The 21,226-nt window shown below is 36.2% G+C and overlaps 1 protein-coding gene across 1 annotated transcript; it reads left to right on the top strand.

Annotated features, from left to right (window-relative positions):
• Positions 1–304: 304 nt before the first annotated feature.
• On the top strand, positions 305–20,434 carry cstf3 (cleavage stimulation factor subunit 3). Its single transcript, XM_039647503.2, has 21 exons — positions 305–472; positions 1,537–1,638; positions 1,787–1,882; positions 7,385–7,417; positions 8,898–8,995; positions 9,891–9,957; positions 10,038–10,072; positions 10,175–10,301; positions 10,655–10,732; positions 11,244–11,406; positions 11,886–11,995; positions 12,132–12,248; positions 12,850–12,924; positions 13,242–13,385; positions 14,311–14,413; positions 14,862–14,931; positions 15,960–16,155; positions 17,773–17,920; positions 18,054–18,148; positions 18,252–18,312; positions 19,809–20,434. Exons 1-21 carry the CDS (start codon positions 446–448, stop codon positions 20,009–20,011), a joined length of 2,148 nt encoding a protein of 715 aa, XP_039503437.1. The 5' UTR covers positions 305–445; the 3' UTR covers positions 20,012–20,434.
• Positions 20,435–21,226: the final 792 nt, after the last annotated feature.

The raw sequence follows: 21,226 nt of genomic DNA on the forward strand, positions 1-21,226 counted from the left end.
TTTTCACGTATATTCCCAAAATGGGGTGATGGTAAATGGGTTGAAATTACTTATTATTAAAAAAGCGATTGATCTCACAGCTTTACTACTTTTAGTGATTTCACAAGGCCATCACTAAATTCTATTAAAAGTAAATATTAAATAACACTGAACATACAAAAATATTATTTTCTTTTGATTTTAATCTGTACATATATTACTATTGTTATTATTACAATTATTTACTACTGTTGTAGTGACCTTTATTTTGAAATGAGTAGGTTTCTGTGGGCGTGGCTCAACGACTAATTCACGCTGCTGCCATTTTAGTGCGCGGTGAGAGGCGAGCGGCCGTACAAAGAGTCTGCACATATAAACAATGCTGCAATATTAGTCACAGTCTGCGGTTATTTGTGATATTAGAGCAGTCGACGTTCCTTTGCTCGGATCGCACTCATATTCCATCATGTCCACCGAAACCCCACCGGACCAGGTAAAGTAAAGACATATGTGGGTTGTGGGGTGTTGGAAATCAAGTGCTCGTGTTTGCGGCCTAGCTGTTGAGCTTGCTCCTAAAGCAGGATGCTGTCGATGTTTAAAGGTTTATTACACGCCTCTCACGGTATGCGTCGAGTGTTTGTGTAGTTGTTGTTCTGCTCTGATTAATTCGTGATAAAACATCTGAGGTAGAAGGAAAGACGAGTGTTGACGTAATGCTGTTGCTTAACGTTAGGTGCTGTCGATTGTATGACTGAAGCACGACACACCACGATGCCATTGATTTTTTTTTTTACCTCTATTATTGTTAATAACAATGTTCAGATTTATTATGTAGGCTTGAGAAAGCCAACGTACTATTATTATTCTATTTAAACTTATTTTCTTTAAAAAAAAAAAGTATTGACCGCAACATGAACATCTCCTAAAGCAAACTCGGACAAAACCTTCAGACTCGGGTTGATGCGTCTTCTCTAACCAAACTGAAGATTTTCTTGAAAGGGTTGACCAGAAACCAATTATAACACCCTAACAACCTCCTAGCAACATTCAGCCACTATAACAACCACCTAGAAAACCCTAGTAACCACATAGCAACCTCCAAGCAACTAACGTTACCCTGCTTAGCAACACCCTACCCTCCACACAATCTCATAACTTCAAATTCTAGGCTACCAATTAAAAACATTCAAACTTAAAGCTAATTAACAGCAAACTTTAAGATTTTAAAAGTACTTTACACTCATACTTTTCTTGACCCAGCATCGTAGTTTGTCTGACAAACTTTATCTAGTTTACTACAAAAAACAAGATTGTTTATCCTTTAGTATATTACAATGACTTGATTGTCAAAATGCCGTCTATGAAAGTTGTTAAACGCAACAGAATCACAGCTATATTTCAAGTACACCGCACAATTCCTAATATGCTTTAGATGGAGAACCATTGATGTTTAGCTTATGGTTATAAATCCAAAATAGGAAAGTGCACTAGCACTTTCCTATTTTGATAATCTGGATAATCTGGTTTCACATTTGCTGTTTCGTTTCTCCTCAACAGGCAGCAGAGTACATCCCAGAGAAGGTGAAGAAAGCAGAGAAGAAGTTGGAAGAAAACCCATATGACCTCGACGCTTGGAGCATACTGATTCGTGAAGCACAGGTTTAGTGACGCAGGGTTGCATTCCTTTCTACCCGGGGGTAACATGTTTTGGGAGGGGACGGGAGGGCAAATCTGACGCTGTTTCATGTAAACGGTCTTTGGGACGTACGTTATAATTGTGTATGTAAATGAATTTTACTTCTTTTAGAATCAACCCATAGACAAAGCAAGGAAGACATATGAGCGACTTGTCGCCCAGTTTCCCAGTTCGGGCAGATTCTGGAAACTATACATTGAAGCCGAGGTTAAACTTTATTTTAATTTAATGACATTTTTTCATATCTGTGCATGACAATGCTTCTCCCCATTTTGATCAACAATGTGATATTCACACAACACCAGCAGTGCACAATAATCGCAGGGCGTCAAGGGAAACTCTCATAGCTTGTATCATTTAGAGGTTCTCAAGTCATTCTTTTCCTTATACTTTGCAGTTTTATGAGGTGATATTGTTGCATGTTTTATCTGCAACAGCATTAAAACAATTTTAATGGTATTGGAGTGCTTTAGCCTTTATTACTTGTGTCAATTTCTTGCCTCCTGTGTCATTTCTTTGAGGTTGTTGTGGTTTGTTTGTAATTAATTATTCAAGATTTGCTCCATACTAGCGTCTAATTCACTTGTCCCTCATTCCATATTATACATGTCAGTTGTAGTCCAGCATGCACAGTAGTCCACACATCAACAAAGTCTAGTTTTTCTAAACCCTGAGGCGAATTTTACGGTATTTTACAAGTAAACACTTGCACCACACGATGCAGCACATGCTCACGTTCTCTTAGATTTACTATTAGATTATTTCTAAATGTGAATATGAAACGGGTATGATAGGGTGTTTATATGCATGAGCGCAGTTTAGGGACAGATTATAATGGTAAGTATCTTACAAGTAACATTTAGATGCACATTTACATTCAACTAACTTAACAAGTGTAGTCACTTAAATGGTTAGGTTTTTGGTCTTCTTTTTTTTGCTCTTTATATTGACAAATCATTTTCTGGGTATAAATGATTCAACATCGCTAAAACAAATTAAATATAATTTTTTTTTTTTTAAATATACTCTTACAACTTTTTGGTGGAGGCTAGTTGTGAATTTTTTTTTTCTCTCTCTCTCTCTCTCTCTCTATTTATGCTTAATTGATCGTTACATTTGACCCTTTGCTAAGCCCCGCCCTATAACATTACTGACCAATCCTGCCTTTGCAACTTGGCATCCAAATATCTCCGGCCTCATTCCCAAATGAACATGTATAATATCGGTTAAGATAATGTTAAACTTGTACTTGTGTTTCTGTTTACTCACATTGGTAATCACTTTCAAATTATTATTTTTCTCTTGAAAAGAATTCTGATTTGCAGGCTTCAATTATTAATCATTTCTGCGTCCAAAAGTGTAGAGAATATCAATTAATTTCAGCACACGTAATAATAATTTTCCATCCATTTTTATCACTTTGAGCACATTTTATTGATAATTACTGAATTCTCCTCCTGTCCGTGGGATGTTTTGTAAAGCTGGACTAATTAGTTGAGCTTATTGAAGGGTTAGTTAGAATTGGAGCTGCAATTACAAAATAATTTCCTCTCTAAAAAACAGACCGTGCCATGGATAAATTAATTGGAGAGCTGTGGATGTAATTTAATATTTATTTCAGTTGCCAAATTGTGAGTTCTTGCTAATCAACCTTTATTTGTTGTCATCTGAATTTCAATCAAAAGTGTAATGGGTCTGAAAAATCATTTATTTTGATTCATCAATTGTAGCCTAGGTGTTTATGCACCAGTTCTGGATTTGAGTATGATTGACCATTTCCAATCATTATTTAATTCTCATTCAAGCTTCTCAACCCTTAGTCAAAACTGTTTTTTTTTTTTTTACCCCTACCGTAATAAAATGCACTTTAACAAGTTTGGCTTGTCGTTGTAATGTGCATTCATTGTAATCTTGTGTCAGTGAGTGTGCGTGCATGCGTGTGTCCGTGGCAAGGAGACGGCAGTACCACAGTGATCATGTCCCTCAGCGACTCGCACTCTGTCATGCTGAGTTTTGATTTCGTTTGGAGCTGTTGGGTGGTTTGGTTAAGTATGTCAGTCTATCACCATTTGCCCTGGAGCACACAGTGGACACACTGCCAACAACCTCTCTCAGCTGACCTCAGTGTTATTAATTCGATTTAAAGGCATAGTTCACTTTTAAAAAAAACATTTGCTGATAATTTACTCACCCCCATGTCATCCAAGATGTCCATGTCTTTCTTTCTTCAGTTGAAAAGAAATTAAGGTTTTTGATGAAAACATTCCAGGATTTTTCTCCATATAATGGACTTCAATGGGAACCAAACGGTTCAAAGTCCAAAAGACAGTATCATTGCAAACTGTTCAAAGGGCTTTAAACGATTTCAGACGTGAAAATCAAAATGAATGGATCTTTTTTTTTTATCGTGTCATTTGGTTCATTCAATGAACGAAAAGATTCGTTCATTTTGATGAACGAGTCCGAATAGGAGAGTCACGAATGCTCATCACAGAACAGAGCAAGGCGAGCATTTGAGCTTATAAAACTTAAACTTTGTTTTTTTTTTTTACACAATCGATCGTTTCACTTGATAAGTCCCGTATTCATCGTCTGTAATCGTTTAAAGCCCTTTGAACAGTTTGCAGTTTGCACTGAAATTGTCTTTTGGACCTTGAACCGTTTGGTTCCCATTGAAGCCCATTATATGGAGAAAAATCCTGGAATGTTTATCAAAAACCTTAATTTCTTTTTGACGGAAGAAAGAATGACATGGATGTCTTGGATGACATGGGGGTGAGTAAATTATCAGCAAACATTTTTTTTTTTAAAGTGAACTATCGTACTCCTTTAATGTCACAAAGAACCACAGAGCTAATCTGAAATGGCCTTAATGAGAGATATCTGTCAGCGTTTACTCACCCTCATATCGTTAGAAACCTGTTTGATTTTTTTTTTTCTTCTGTTGAACAAAGATGACCTTTTGAAAACAAAAATCTGTACAGTAAAAGTGAATGAGGACCAGTGTTGTTTTGGACCCCATTTACTTTCATTGTATGAATTTTGAAACGGTTTAAACATTCTTTAAAATATCTCTTGTGTGTGTTCCACAGAAGAAAGTAAATCATACAGGTTTGTTATGACATAATCATATGACGTTTAATTTAAGTAAACAATCCCTTTAATGATAACATCGCACGCTTAGTCCTATTATGTAATGACATTTATGCTTTATGCACAATATTTTATCCAAAGTGACTTGCATTGGATTTCAAGGCACACATCTACATTCTTCTCAGTTCTTGTTTTCTCTGGGAATCGAACCCATGACCATTGCGTTGCAAGCGCCAACGCTCTATTGTTTGAGCTACAGGAGAGCTTTAACTCTTTGCAGGTTGTCCTGTTTTACTGCTATTTAGGGACAGCGGTGGACAAAGGGCTTACAAAAGTACTACCATAGAGTGCACAGAAAATCGATTTTAGAATGAACGACTCATTCAGTAAAAATCTGACTTCACCTCTTATAGTGTAATCAGTGAAAATGCATCAATCCCTGTTTGCATATACTGGTAATCTATTTCTTTTTTAAATGGGATTATTTAATCCCTGTCCCCATCTAACAAATACTTTCCTCAAGATACATTTGAGCTCTTAAGAACATTGCAATCTCAATACCACTGGAAGACTCCAGTGAGTATAAGATCTTTGAATACTTGGGAGAATGTTCACATTCACCTGCTTTTTGTCCTCTGGAATACATGATGTGCTGTTGCCTTAAATTGTATTCATATTTTATCATTTAAGTGCATGACTCGGTCAGTGCGAGGTTCAGGCCGGTTACCAGAACTGTCACTTTCCCTATCAGTCCAGCACTAAATCATGCATCCCTTAATATTATGGTTTTAAAATATGAAATTATTTATTGAACACTTGTTGCAAATCATGCTGATTAGTGTTACCATGGTAGCTGGGTAATAAAAGATGATTTATGGGAATTGCCCCAATGATTGATGATCGACTTAAGAGCTTCACTTCAAATTGGTTACAAACAAATTCAACACGTGTTTTAGTCTATAGCTGTTATGGTGCTTATGTACATTTATAGTTTTTTTTTGTGGTGGCTTAGTGCTATATTATTTCTGACGCATATTAAAATATGGTGCTGGATGTAGTTATTTTTTATATTTGTGGCGCACCAGCAGAGAAAAATCATTTTTGGTGAGCCCTGAAGTTTCATTTCTGTTTGTCTTAGTGGTGAGAAATTGGTTTCTTGTCGTTTTTTAAATTCTATTAATACACATTATAGCAATGTTGTTGTTTATGGCTCTTATTCAGCAAAATATTTATTTTAAGTTCAGATTTTCCTGCAAAATTAATAAATGGTGATCACACTTAAACAATTTCCCTCAAAATAGCAACTTCTGCTAAATCGATTTGTGTTTCTCAAAGGAAGTTGGTGAATAAGAGAAATCATCTTAAAGGAATAGTTAATTAAAAAAAAAAAAAAAAGTTTTGCTGATAATTTACTCACCCCCATGTCATCCAAGATGTCCATGACTTTCTTTCTTCAGTCGAAAAGAAATTTAGGTTTTTAATAAACATTCCAGGATTTTCTCCATATAATGGACTTCAATGGGAACCAAACAGTTCAAGGTCCAAATGAGAGTTTCAGTGCAGCTTCAAAGGGCTTTAAACGACACCAGGCGATGAATAAGGGACTTATCTAGGACCCTTCGAGTCATGACTCAAAAAAAGATGAATGAGTTTGAAAAGGAGAGTCACGAATGTTCATCACAGACCAGAGCAAGGCGAGCATTTGTGCTTATAAAACTTAAACTTATTTATTTATTTTTTAAATGACTGATCGTTTTGCTGGATAAGACCCTTATTCATCGTCTGGCGTCGTTTAAAGACCTTTGAAGCTGCACTGAAACTCTCATTTGGACCTTGAACCGTTTGGTTCCCAATGAAGTCCATTATATGGAGAAAATCCTGGAATGTTTATCAAAAACCTTAATTTCTTTTCGACTGAAGAAAGAAAGACATGGACATCTTGGATGACATGGGGGTGAGTAAATTATCAGCAAAACATTTTTAAGTGAACTACTCCTTTAAGAAAACCTGTTTTAAATGATTGTAAATGTCTACGTGTAACGTTTCATTTTTGACGCATGCTAAACTCTTATAGAAGTTGCTTTTTCTTTGCCACAACTGCTTCATAAAAACCTTCAGATGCAACCTTAAATGTTAAATCTTTTCTAGGGTTTTGCGCTCCAAAAAGCAATGCAATACATAATGGCCTGGTTTCATAGACAGCTTAGATTAGTAGCTTTGGGGGAAAAAACGTTACAGGTGTGCATCTTGAGATTAAACAATGGCACTGGTATATTTTAAGATATGTCGGCAAGTTGCTTCCAGTTAAAACAGCTCAAACATGCATTTTATTCTGAGACTAGGGTTATGTCTTGTCTGGAAAATATCCATTACACCATTTGCAGCTTTCATACGCACATGAAATGAGTCATTCTTCAAACTAGCTAGTGAATCTTGTGACTGTATGCAGTTAATAGAGGAGGACAGTCATACAACTGACACCATATTATGCAGGGTTGTGTGAATGTCACATCGTTGACCTCAAAAGGGTTGTGTGTGCATGCGTGTGGAGCAACTTGGTCTTGATCCTGACTTTTTTTTTTATATAATAATATTGGTTTTACAATGTGTCCACAGATCAAGGCTAAAAACTATGACAAGGTTGAAAAGGTAAGCATTTGTTATCGCATGGAAGCCACATTTTGAATTTATTGGTTGTCTGAAATTATTGTGATGGACACATCCATAGGTGTAAGTCCATAAAAGCTGAGCTTTATCCAAGTCACCACTCAAAAGCTCAGGGAGAGTAAACACGATGATGGTGAAGTGAAATAAAATGACACCCTGCTTCACTAGAGATATCCTGTTTGCTTTCCCGAATCCAGAAAACAGGCAATCATACAATAAAATACGAGTGAAAAAAGTCCCAGATTTGATTCTGCGTGGTGGAGGATACGTTATCTGAGTTTGTTAGATCCCATTTCAGAGAGTAATTCACTGTTAATGCAGTTTGGCAACAAAACATCAGCCATACAGGGTAAATATTGAGTCGCTGGATATCTCACGTGACCCTTTTATTTCTGAAAACGAGAAAGTACAGGATGCCAACATGACATTATTTGCTCTACCTTAAAGGAGTAGTTCACTTTTAAAAAAACTTTTGCTGATAATTTACTCACCCCCATGTCATCCAAGATGTCCATGTCTTTCTTTCTTCAGTCGAAAAGAAATTAAGGTTTTTGATGAAAACATTCCAGGATTTTTCTCCATATAATGGACTTCAATGGGAACCAAACGGTTCAAGGTCCAAATGAGAGTTTCAGTGCAAACTGTTCAAAGGGCTTTAAACGATTTCAGACGATGAATAAGGGTCTTATCAAGTGAAACGATCGCTCATTTAATAAAAAAAAAAAAAAAAAAAAGTTTAAGTTTTATAAGCTCAACTACTCTGTTCTGTGATGCGCGTTCGTGACTCCTGTTCGAACTCGTTCATCAAAATGAACAAATCTTTTTGGTTCATTCAACAAACGAAATGAACGAGTTGACGCTGGAAAATATTCGTTCATTTTGATGAATAAGTTCAAATAGAAGAGTCACGAACGCACATCACAGAGCAGAGCAAGGCAACCATTTGAGCTTAACTTAAACTTTTTTTAAAAAATGAGTGATCGTTTCGCTAGATAAGACCATTATTCATCGTCTGGAATCGTTTAAAGCCTTTTGAACAGTTTGCACTGAAACTCTCATTTGGACCTTGAACCGTTTGGTTCCCAGTAAAGTCCATTACATGGAGAAAAATTCTGGAATGTTTTCATCAAAAACCTTAATTTCTTTTCGACTGAAGAAAGAAAGACATGGACATCTTGGATGACATGGGGGTGAGTAAATTATCAGCTAAAGTTTTTTTTTAAAACCGAACTACTCTTAAGTTACCATGTAAATGTGTATGACATTCAGTATTATGTCAAAATACCATGGTATTGTAATACGATGATTACAAATTATCTGCCAAAAATCAATGCAGAATTATAACATCAGTATAGTTGATATGATTCAAGTGAAATCTAGAATATATTTTGTATCAACCGCCATCAATGCTAAAGTGCTGTACTGTAAGATGGGTTTGTTCACTGTTCAATCTCTTGCTCAGTTATTTCAAAGGTGCTTAATGAAGGTTCTGCACATCGACCTGTGGAAGTGCTACCTCTCATATGTCCGGGAAACCAAAGGAAAACTACCCAGCTATAAGTATGTGAGATGATTGTGATTTCATGGCTTCATAGCAATCATCTGCCTTATATCTATAGCAATATCAATAATGGCAATATCTATAGAAAAGGGTTATTTATATTCTCTATACAATGGCTTCAAAGACCACAATTCAGTCTGGGATTTAAAATCGAATTATAAAATGGAGAGTTCTGGTCCTTGATTTAAATCTAAAAAGAAATGGTTTTAGATTATAAAAATAATAAGCTTTAATATGTAAGCAATATTTTAGATTCTTCTTTATTTTATGGCTATTTCTAGTTGACTATTTGAAGTTTTCAAGATCATTGTCACAAATGTCTAATTGACTATAATGGTTGACGAATCAAAGACTTGACAATGACCTTGAAAATTGTCATGTCCAGTCAACTATTATAGTCAATTAGTCATTCGTGTCAATGAACTTGAAAATTAGATTTTCAAGGTCATCGTCTCAAATTTGATTAGTCAGTTAGTCATTTGTGACTACCTTGAAAATTGCCTGTCCAGTTTTCAGCTTCCATTGAAGTACAAGATACTCTTAGAAATTGAAACAACTTCAAATAGTTATGGGTAACATGATTTTTAGGGTTTAATTATTATTATTATTATAATAGTGGAGGGATATTCCAAATTATAAAATGTTCATTTTTCTCTTAACTTTATGTTCTGTAATACTGATGACATAATTTATATTAGAAGAATAATAGAGTGGAATTTTATTAGTTTCTCAGACTTCTGGCCCTATTGTATATAATTATTGAAATCAAATGGACAGTTCTTTAATAATGTTACTTTGACATCACAACACATTTTGAACACAGGAAATTGTGAGTTGTACATTTCTTGTTGCGTATAGTTGGAAACCGACTTTAAATGTGCCGTTCTTTGACAGGGAAAAGATGGCCCAAGCTTATGATTTTGCTTTGGATAAGATTGGGATGGAGATTATGTCCTATCAGGTGAGGGTTTGACTGTCCTTATTAATCCTGATTGGTTGTCCTATGGCATCATAAACATTAACTTAAAACTCTTCTCTTAGATTTGGGTGGATTACATCAATTTTCTCAAAGGCGTGTAAGTACACCATTTGAATTCTCAAAACCCGTTTCACGGTCATTTAAAGAAGTTATACATGGAGGAAAGGCGTTTGACGAGCTCTCTGTATGTGTCATCTAGAGAGGCCGTGGGGTCGTACGCCGAGAATCAGCGAATCACAGCCGTCAGACGCGTGTACCAGAGGGGTTGTGTTAACCCCATGATTAACATTGAGCAGCTCTGGAGGGACTACAGCAAATATGAAGAGGTGAGTACATGGAGGATGATTCAGGGCAGTTTGGTAAGCAGTAATCGCGGCAAAACTGTGGAATAGTCTGCCAGTTAGTATTATAATTGCCACAACTTTAGATGATTTTAAATCAAAACTTGTGTCTTATCTGTTTGCCATTTCTTTAAAATAAATGATGCAGTTATATTGTCCGTTCAATTGTTTGTTAGTTGTCATATATTTGTGTTTTAAGCTATATTATGTACAGCACAATCAACATTGAACAGGAATTTCTATTGCTTAATTGGTTGTGATCAGAGCTAGAAATGCTTTTGGTTGTAATGTATGTACGATTTATGTTTGTCATAAATTGCTTTTGTTCCATTATAAAGGGCATAAATGTGCACTTGGCTAAAAAGATGATTGAAGACCGGAGCAGAGACTACATGAATGCCAGGAGAGTAGCCAAGGTGAGTTAAGCCAAAGTCCTTTTAGGCAGGTCCTGCCACTCGGCGGCCATCTTGGCAAAGCCTCCGGGTCGGCTATTTCGGACTAACAAGACCAGGCTCCTATCTAAATGAATGGGCAGAGAGTCAGAACTGCACCTTCACTGGTCCCCGTGACATAAAAACTGCTTGTATAGAAACAGCAGCAAAATATGATAAAAATCGCTGAAATACCCCCAAAATAAGGTTTAAAATGCCTTATTCCCCACAGGTTATACTTTTACTGCGCTTGCGCAAGGGTTCTCTCGCTCTCTGTCATGCCAATTTGGGTTTTTTTGTTGTTGTTTTTTTTAAGCCTCTTTGTGTACAGACAGCCAAAATGTGAAGAAACGTATGCGTTTTTAAATGTATCTGGGTTAATGTAGACGACGCGGCCTTATTTTATCTGATGCCAAAAACATTTAAGTCACGACTTCTCGTCACTTTCCTCTCGGCTCCTTCTGTACGCTGATGGTGTGATTTTAATCCCTTTCAGGAGTATGAGACCGTGATGAAGGGTTTGGACCGAAACGCCCCCTCGGTGCCGCCCCAGAACTCCCCACAGGAGGCCCAGCAGGTGGAGATGTGGAAGAAATACATCCAATGGGAGAAGAGCAACCCACTGCGCACCGAAGATCAGACTCTCATCACCAAGAGAGGTAGATTCATAAATAATGAGCAGAAAGTTAAAACTGCTGCTTCAATCCTGTATTTAGCTGGACTACAGTAGTCCAGTCACATTTATTGGTCTAAAGTTTTTCACAGTATATATTGTTTATTGCTAGGGCTGTCAAACGATTAATCGCATCCAAAATAAAAGTTTGTGTTTACAGAATATATGTGGGTGCACTGTGTATAATTATTTTATTTATATTTAAATACACACACATGCTTGTATATATTTAAGAAATATTTTTATGTATATGTGTACTGTGTATATATATATAATTTTATATTCTATATATACATATTTTATAAATAAATTATATTTTTCTTAAATATACATGCATGTGTGTATTTTTATATATATACAAAATAATCAAACACTGTGCACCCACATGTATTATGTAAACACAAGCTTTTATGTTGTTAAATCAAGGCATTTTCTGTATCTAACTATATTATTTGTCTCTTGCAGTGATGTTCGCCTTTGAGCAGTGCCTTCTGGTTCTCGGGCATCACCCTGACATCTGGTACGAGGCGGCCCAATACCTGGAACAGTCCAGCAAACTGCTCGCCGAAAAAGGGGTTGGTTTGCACATCAGTTTAAATAAAACACTGTTTTACTGCCGGCGCTTGTGTGCTTAAATTTGAAATATTTTTTTCATGCAATTGATGCACATTTCCATGATCCCTCTCTTTCATTCATGATCTCCTCATTCAGGACATGAACAATGCCAAGCTGTTCAGTGACGAGGCGGCTAACATCTACGAGCGTGCCATAGGAACTCTGCTCAAGAAGAACATGTTGCTGTATTTCTCTTTTGCAGACTATGAAGAGGTAATGATGACTGATGCGTTTGATTATGCGTGTAATCAAATGTTAGTCAAGGTCTTGCACCAAAAAGAGTCAGAATTTAGAAAACATTTTTTGTTGCCTCACCTCACAATTGAACAGGCTGTTTTGCTACTGTACTTTAGGACTTCTATACGTAAATCATTTATGCATTTATCAGCATTACTATGTCATTCAAGATGGGCAAGTCTTTTTGTACAGAATATGTTGTATATTAAAGTTTCGATTTTTATGTTTAGTTCTTTGAACGTGAAAAAGGTCTGCAAATTGAAAAAAGCACAAAGTCACACCAAAGAGAGTTATTTTTTCTGTTTCTGAACTCCCTGAAACACCTCGATTGTAGAGTTTTTGTACACGTCACAGTATTGCTCATTTAAATAATTCCTGCCCAAGACATGTGCAAAAAAAGTGCGAGGCCTGGTTGAGTTAGTTATAAGTAGGTTAAACTTGCAGTTATGGTAAGGGGCGCAACATTTCCCAATCATGTTCGAAGCCGTTGACTGGGCCTTTATTTCAAAGGGGCAAGAAAAATCCTGACAATTCAATATTTGACCGTTCATATTATTGATCTGTGCTTGATCCGCAGAGTCGCATGAAGCATGAGAAGGTTCATAGTATATACAACCGTCTCCTGGGGATTGAAGATATCGACCCTACTTTGGTAAGTCCAGCTCTCTTTGGAGACAAGATCTAGGCTTTCCACTGTCATGGAAAAATGTCAATAATAAAGTTCTGCTGTAGAATGAAGCTTGTTTCCGCCACTGAATAAGAAATAAAGGTTTTTAAATTAGAATTAAGGCAGTTCTGAAGGCGAAGGGTGTCATTAGTTTGGCGTTCCTAATAATCCTTTAGGTGAATGTATGTGGGACGCCTATAATATAACATTGCTTAGTCAAGAATTAATGAGTAATAATGTGTTTGTTTTGCTGTCTCTGCTAACACAAGAGACTGACCTTTTGATATTCTTGAATCATTCAGGTCTATATACAGTACATGAAATTTGCCAGAAGAGCTGAAGGCATTAAGTCCGGTCGCTCCATCTTTAAGAAGGCCAGAGAGGATCTTCGCACACGGCATCATGTGTACGTCACTGCTGCTCTGATGGAATACTACTGCAGCAAGGTAACATCAACACCACCCTCGGTTATATAGACACTACCATTCAAAAGTCTGGTGCCGGTTAGAAATTCCTTTAGAAATAATTCTGATATTCTGACATTCTGATTGTTATCTATGTTGAAAACCGTTGTCCTGCTTCATGGTTTTGTGGAAACTGATGCATATTTTTGGAGGGACTTTTTTTCAGGATTCTTTGAATAAAAAGATCAAAAGAACAATATTTGAAATGGAAAGCTTTTGTAAATTGAATGATAAATGTATTTACTGTGATTTGATTAATGCATCCTTGCTGAATATGAGTATCACTTTTTCTGACTAAAAACCCCTTTGAACAGTACTGTATATATGAAATACATAACTGCTCAATAACTTTAACGGTATTTCCCCACTGCTGTTCGATATCATGACTTAAAAAAATGTCCGACGGTGTAAATATGAAATATTTATATGAACATTGAATACCATTAACTGTCAATTTTTTGTAAAAAAAATAGTAATTTTTTGTTGTTGTTGTTTACGAAAGTTTTGATTTCGCGACTGAACATGCCAGGTGGTATGACCAAGTGTAAAAAAAAAAAAAAATCTAATTGAATTTTTTTTAATGGTTTTCTTGTTAATTGGCAACGAGAGCATCCTGGATTTGTTCCACCCCACTGAAATATAATATTAGTAATATTTTAAACATAAAACTAATTCAGTGCATCTATTCTTTTAAAGAAAGAAAAAACTATTTAACCTTTTTCAATCAAAGGCTAATTGATGAACATTTTTTCATAATGAGACTTCACATTTGTTACACCACCTGTATTTTAGTTTACGTATTCCCCTTCCAACATCATAATGACTTAATTCAGAAATTGCCTTTTAAATAAAATAAAATATCCAGACACAAAACCGACTATCTGAATGACTGTTCCCTCGACGACAGGACAAATCTGTGGCCTTTAAGATATTTGAGCTTGGACTGAAGAAATACGGTGACATTCCTGAGTACATTTTGGCGTACATTGATTACCTCTCTCACCTGAACGGTAAGAACACAATTCGATTCTCGTCATCCATACGTTTGGTGAATTCACAATATCCTTTTAATCTGATGCAAAACAATCAGTGCAATTTTTCAAGCCTGTACTACTGTCACATTTCGTACAGTCTGTATCATGTTAGGTAAACACTAGGGAAAAACCATTTCAGCCAAAGCGGTGTGAGATTGCATTTCATTGACACGTCCTCGAGATGGCTGTTTATACACACACACACACACTCTGGTGCTTATCAGACCAAACAATCCATCCGTCTGCTTTATGAAGTAGATAGCTAGGAGACGGTGTTTGCCTTGCAGTAAACATCAGTCATGTTTATCTTGTTGCTAGGCTATTAACCAAAAAAAACCAAAAAAAAATAGAGGTAACAAGCCTGGAATGAGTTTTCAAAAATGACTATGAATTATTGAGCTGTTTGCCCTTCCCTCCATCATAGAGGACAACAACACCAGAGTCCTGTTTGAGAGAGTCCTGACGTCCGGCAGTCTTTCCCCTGAGAAATCTGGGTTAGTGGGATTTTATTGATCTTTTATTTTACGTAAATTATTTTAATTCGCTCTTAAACATTCCTAACTATCTGCTGGGCTTTTCACACTTTAAAATGGTTAAAGTCTGTTATTTTAAGCCAGGATTAACAATCATTATTAAAGGGATAGTTCACCCAAAAATGGGAATTCTGTCATTAATTTCTCCCCCTCATGTCGTTCCCAACCCGTAAGACTTTCGTTCATCTTTGAAACATAAATGAAGATATTTTTGATGAAATCTGAGAACTTTGTCCCTTCATTGAACGCTACACAACTGACACTTTAATGCTTCAAAAAGTTCATGAAAAGATTGTAAAACTAATCCATATGAATTGAGCGGTTCAGTCTAAATTTTCTGAATGGACAAGATCGCTTTATATGATGAACAAATTGAATTTAGGCTTGGGAATGAAAGTCTTATGGTTTGGAACGACATGAGGGTGATAAATAATGACAGAATATTCATTTTTGGGTGAGCTAACCCTTTAGCATTTAAGTTTTGCACTACTTTACATGTAATCAAATCATCGTTTATTAAACGGATTAATGGAAAGATAAGCCTCACTTAATCGATCCGATTGAGCTTGATTCAAATGAAATTACGATCAGATTGAAAAGGGGTGTGTTGATCTGAAATAATTGGATTAAATAGGATTAATCTTTGTACGTGTGTGTTTTTTTTTTTTTTTGTCTTATGACTGAATACATATAGACCATTTCACAAGATGTAAACAACACTGGTCCAGAAGCACTTCCTGTTTCAGTATTACATAAAAGCTGGGATAAAATACAACCAACAGAACATTTAAAACTGAATCAAAAAGTTAAACAAACATCTTTAAGATGTTTTCTTTACATGTGAAATAAAGAAAACAGTTAAACTGAAACAGGAAGTGTTTCTGGACCAGTGTTGTTTACATCTTGCGAAATGGTCTATACATGTCAGAAGAGATTGTTTAGCAAATATTTAGTATGTTATGTCAATTACATGTGGTTTTGTGTAACAGGGAAATCTGGGCGCGCTTCTTGGCCTTTGAGAGCAACATTGGGGACTTGGCCAGTATCCTGAAGGTGGAGCGAAGGCGTTTCATGGCCTTTAAAGACGAATATGAGGGAAAGGAGACGGCCCTACTGGTGGACCGATACAAGTTCATGGATTTGTATCCCTGCTCCCCCTGTGAGCTCAAAGCCCTTGGTTACAAGGTACGATAGGAAACATAGTCATTTCAATTCACTGTCATTGTAAAGGCCCCGATTTACTCGCTGCAAATTTCTTTATCGTTCTTCACTTAAAGGAGTAGTTCACTTTTAAAAAAACGTTTGCTGATAATTTACTCACCCCCATGTCATCCAAGATATCCATGTCTTTCTTTCTTCAGTCGAAAAGAAATTAAGGTTTTTAATGAAAACATTCCAGAATTTTCTCCATATAATGGACTTCATTGGGAACCAAACGGTTCAAGGTCCAAATGAGAGTTTCTGTGCAGCTTCAAAGAGAAACGATCGGCCATTTAAAAAATAAATAAAAAAGTTAAAGTTTTATAAGCACAAATGCTCACCACAAAATTTCGCCAAAATTAACGAATCTTTTTTCGAGTCATTTGGTTTATTCAGTGAACGAAAAGAACGAGTTCGAACAGGAGAGTCACGAACGTGCAACACAGAACAGAGCAAGACGAGCATTTGTGCTTATAAAACTTAAAGTTTTTTATTTATTTTTTAAATGACTGATCGTTTCACTAGATAAGACTCTTATTCATCGTCTGGAGTCGTTTAAAGCCCTTTGAAGCTGCACTGAAACTCTCATTTGGACCTTGAACCGTTTGGTTCCCATTGAAGTCCATTATATGGAGAAAAATCCTGGAATGTTTATCAAAAACCTTAATTTCTTTTCGTCTGAAGAAAGAAAGACATGGACATCTTGGATAACATGGGGGTGAGTAAATTATCAGCAAAAGTTTTTTTAAAAGTGAACTACTCCTTTAAGAGTTTGAAATGCCTTTTCCACACTACACTGCTGAGAGCGACGTTTAGATGTAAATATGTGCTGCATGCTTTCCTCTTAATACCCATAAACGCACAACAAAATAACAGTGGCGAGAAAACCGCAGTTGAGAAAGCATCTGATCAGCGATGTTAGTGTTTCCACCAGCTCTGTCAAGTCAGTCGAGTCACGCCATGTTTATTTATATAGCACTTTATACAATAGATTTCAGCAAGAAGCTTTATAGTATTAAACATGAAAATACAATGTCAGTGTCGTAGTCAGAAACTTCAGGTTCGACTACTAGTGTGTTCATGTTTTCATTCGCATCTGACCACAACGGACTGAACAGAAGATTTCCATGTCAAAGAAGGCGGAGTCACAGAGCAACGCCAACCTATTACATAATCGCCACGGGCCAATGAAAAGTTTGCTTTGGCACTGCAAAAACAACCTCCAAGCGAACTTCGTTTAGGCCTGAATTTGTTCAAAATGGCGTCACACCAGTTTGTTCTTTGATTTGAAGTATAGACCATTTCACAAGATGTAAACAACACTGGTCCAGAAGCACTTCCTGTTTCAGTTTTTTAACACTACATATAAGTTGGCATAAAATACAACCAACAGAACATTTAAAACTGAATGAAAAAGTTCAACAAACATAGTTAAGATGTTTTCTTTACATGTGAAATAAAGAAAACAGTTACAAACTGAAACAGGAAGTGTTTCTGGACCGGTGTTGTTTACATCTTGTGAAATGCTCTATATTGGGGCCTTGGAAACATCACTACCTTGCTGTACAACAACCCTCTGAACGTTCTCCATCTGATTTGCAGGACGTGTCCCGGGCCAAATACGCACTGATTCAGGAGGCGGTGGTCACTCCTTCCACTCCTGCGCAAAAAGACGAGGCCGACCGCAAACCCGAGTACCCCAAACCAGACACCACCCAGATGATCCCTTTCCAGCCGCGTCATCTGGCACGTGAGTATACGCCACGCATTTAACATTAAAACCCCCAGCTGTGTACTTTGAGTCTCTCTGGTCTACAGTTGCACACTTGTACTCTGAGGTCTTGCTGTGCATTGATGAGTCTGGTGACATGTTCTCCTGACAGCCCCTGGACTACATCCTGTTCCTGGAGGAGTGTTTCCTGTCCCTCCCACTGCTGTCATCCTCATGAAGATGCTGCCTCCTCCCAGCTGTTTTACAGTCAGTTCAACACCTGCTTTAGACCAAACCGTCTCATGACTGTCAGCCAAGACTTGTGTCATACAGGACAGTGTCATCATGTGTGTGTGTTTTTTGTGTTCAGGGTCCCTTTGTACAGATAGATGAGCTGATGGATTCTCTCAGAAGATGTGTATTGCCAGAGAGTAAGTATCATTACTATCATCTGCTCTCACTCACCGGTTCACTGGCGATTCTTAATACGTAAACATTACAGTAACGTAGTTTTTGGTAACGCTTTATTTTTAGTGTCCTAGTTGTACAACTTACATTACACAGTTAATTATTCATAATTATAAGCAATTAACTCTAAACCAAACCTTTTTTTTGGATATTGGCTCATTTTACCACTCCCCCAGAGTTAAACAGTTGAGTTTTACCGTTTTCGAATCCATTCAGATGATTTTCTGATATTTAGAAGAATATCAGTAACCAGACAGTTTCTGGTCTCATTGAGTACCATAGTATATATTTTTCCTACTATGGAAGTCAATGAGACCAGAAACTGTCTGGTTACTGATAAAATGAGCCCATTTCCAAAAAAAAGTGGAGTATCCCTTTAACCCTATAGTAAGTACATGCTGTTAATTAATATTACTTGGTACTTAATTGTATAATTACGCCGTAACAATGACACTCAAATAAATGATGGATGAACATACATTACATCTGCTGTCCTAAACCGTACAATAAATATTACAAGGAGGTATAATAAACATTTTACATTTGGAATTATGTATATACTATTATAAACCGTACCAACCCCAACCTTGCACTCTAAAAATGCTGGGTTGTTTTAACCCAACTTTGGGTCAAATATGGACAAACCCAAATGTTGGGTTAAAAATGTAATTAAAAAAAGGAACCCAATGGCTGAGTTTGTCCATATTTGACCCAAAGTTGGGTTAAAACAATCCAGAAATTTTTAGAGTGTATTAAATGGAACTGTATAAGCCCTACTTTATATATTTTTATTTTTAAATACTTATTTTAATATGCTGTATTTTTGCATTATGATTATGGATATTATTATTTTTTTAGTTAAATGTACTTTTTTTTTTTTTTTTTTTACTTTACTTTATTAAGGTAAAAAATTATGGCAAAGCTAATATAATAAATATATTTTTGTAATTAAAAAGTAATTTATTTATTTTTTTTTGGAATGAAAAATTTCATAAAATATGACATGCAAGTTGTTCCAGACACTTTTATATATTTTATACACAGTTTTTATATTTTGTTTTTATATACTGCATTTTTGCATTATGGTAATGAGAATGGAGCTGCTTAATTTTCATGAATATAATAATTCTCAGTATTTTTGATAGATTCTCATTCATTTAATAAAGTGAAAATTACTGTAGTTTAATTAACATCTTTTTTGTAATTAAAATCAACATAAAAGCAGTTTATGTCCCTGTTAGATTTTTAACTGCATAATAATTAATAGAATTGTTTGGCATTAAAATAATGAGGTTGGGGTGCTTGATTGTCACACATGCCTCCAATAATATCACGATGAATAAAACATGTTTTTGGGTGAAATATGCCACATACATGTTCTTAACATTTTATGAAATGCCGTTGTCAACTGTAATGATTATGCACTAATTCCACACACACACTCTCTCTTTCTCTCTAGCTGTAGATGCTGCTGTAGAGTTGATCACTGGGAAACAGTTGGACATGACCAGCGAAGGAAACGGGCCTGTGGAAAACCACGCTGTTGCAAACAAGTCCTTGAAAAGGCCTAATGCCGATTCAGACGAAGAGGACGACAAAGGATCCATCGCACCTCCCATCCACGACATCTATCGAGCGCGACAGCAGAAGAGGATCCGATGAGCTGACCGACAAACACGAACATCACAAAGGACAACTGAACCCGAACCCACCCGTGCTCCGGTCTCCGCTCACTGAAGCTGTTCTGACTCTGGTGTAATGTGTCCCTGCACTCCTACAGCCGGTGGACGAGAGCCAAACGTGTGCGTTTCGGAGGGCTTTCAGACTCATCGCTCGAGATCACAAGTCCATCTCCTACCCGTCATCGCTGATCTTGTTTTGGTTCAGTGCTTTCAAAGTTTCTTTTTTAACAGTTTTATTTTTTAAAACTGGGTGGTTTATACTGTATAAAGTTTTTATTCTGATTTGCCTCATAGTTCTGATCTTGCCATGTGTAGTTGATGGTGATGGAAGAGTTGAAACCCCTTTTGTAGTGAACTGATGATCACACGCAACTTGCTTCCAATAAAACAAAAACGATACAAATTGTATGTGTGTGTGTGTGTTACTTGCTGTCTGGCAGTTTTAACGGTGTGCATTAAAAACTACAATGCATTTATGCTCACCACTAGGATGCACTATAGCACAGTATATGTTGGGGCACTACTGTCACATCAGTTTAAAGACTATTATAAAGGACCCAGCTCAAAAACATTTCAGATTTAACCTCAAAATGAGTAGAGGTATATTTTGCATAAAATAAATGAAAGCTATTTTAATTAAATGTGTCCAACATTTCACACTTTTTTTCTTCTGTTTATGGCATTGTCTAGGTATTTAAAGTGCACTTGTTTTGTTTTTCTTCTTCAGTGTGTGAACACATCACTCGCATTATTTATATTACAAAATGTCACAGAATAGTACATTGGGACACACCTAGTGTTTTCTACTCCCTTCTCAAATTCTCAGAACTGTCATGCAGCATTTTTAATGTAAATGTGCTGGTCTGAAAAACTGATTGTTGGGAAAATGCCTAAACGCACAAAAAATATATAAATAATGGCCCTAAAATAGACTTTTTCTGTTTTATTTGATTTGGGTCTAAAAAAAAGGAAATGAAACCTTTTGTAGTGATGCCATTTTGTGATTATATGCATACATGCACACACACACATGTATATACTAGGGCTGTGCAAAAATTAATTGCGATTAATCGCATCCAAAATAAAAGTCTGTTACATAATATATTTGTGTGTGCTGTATATAATTATTTTGTATATATGAATACACACACATGCATTTATATATTTAAGAAAATGTGTTATTCATATATAAAAT

This window comes from Pimephales promelas, chromosome 10 (genome assembly GCF_988280905.1).
Source record: "Pimephales promelas chromosome 10, fPimPro1.hap1.1, whole genome shotgun sequence".
Lineage (NCBI taxonomy): Eukaryota > Metazoa > Chordata > Actinopteri > Cypriniformes > Leuciscidae > Pimephales > Pimephales promelas.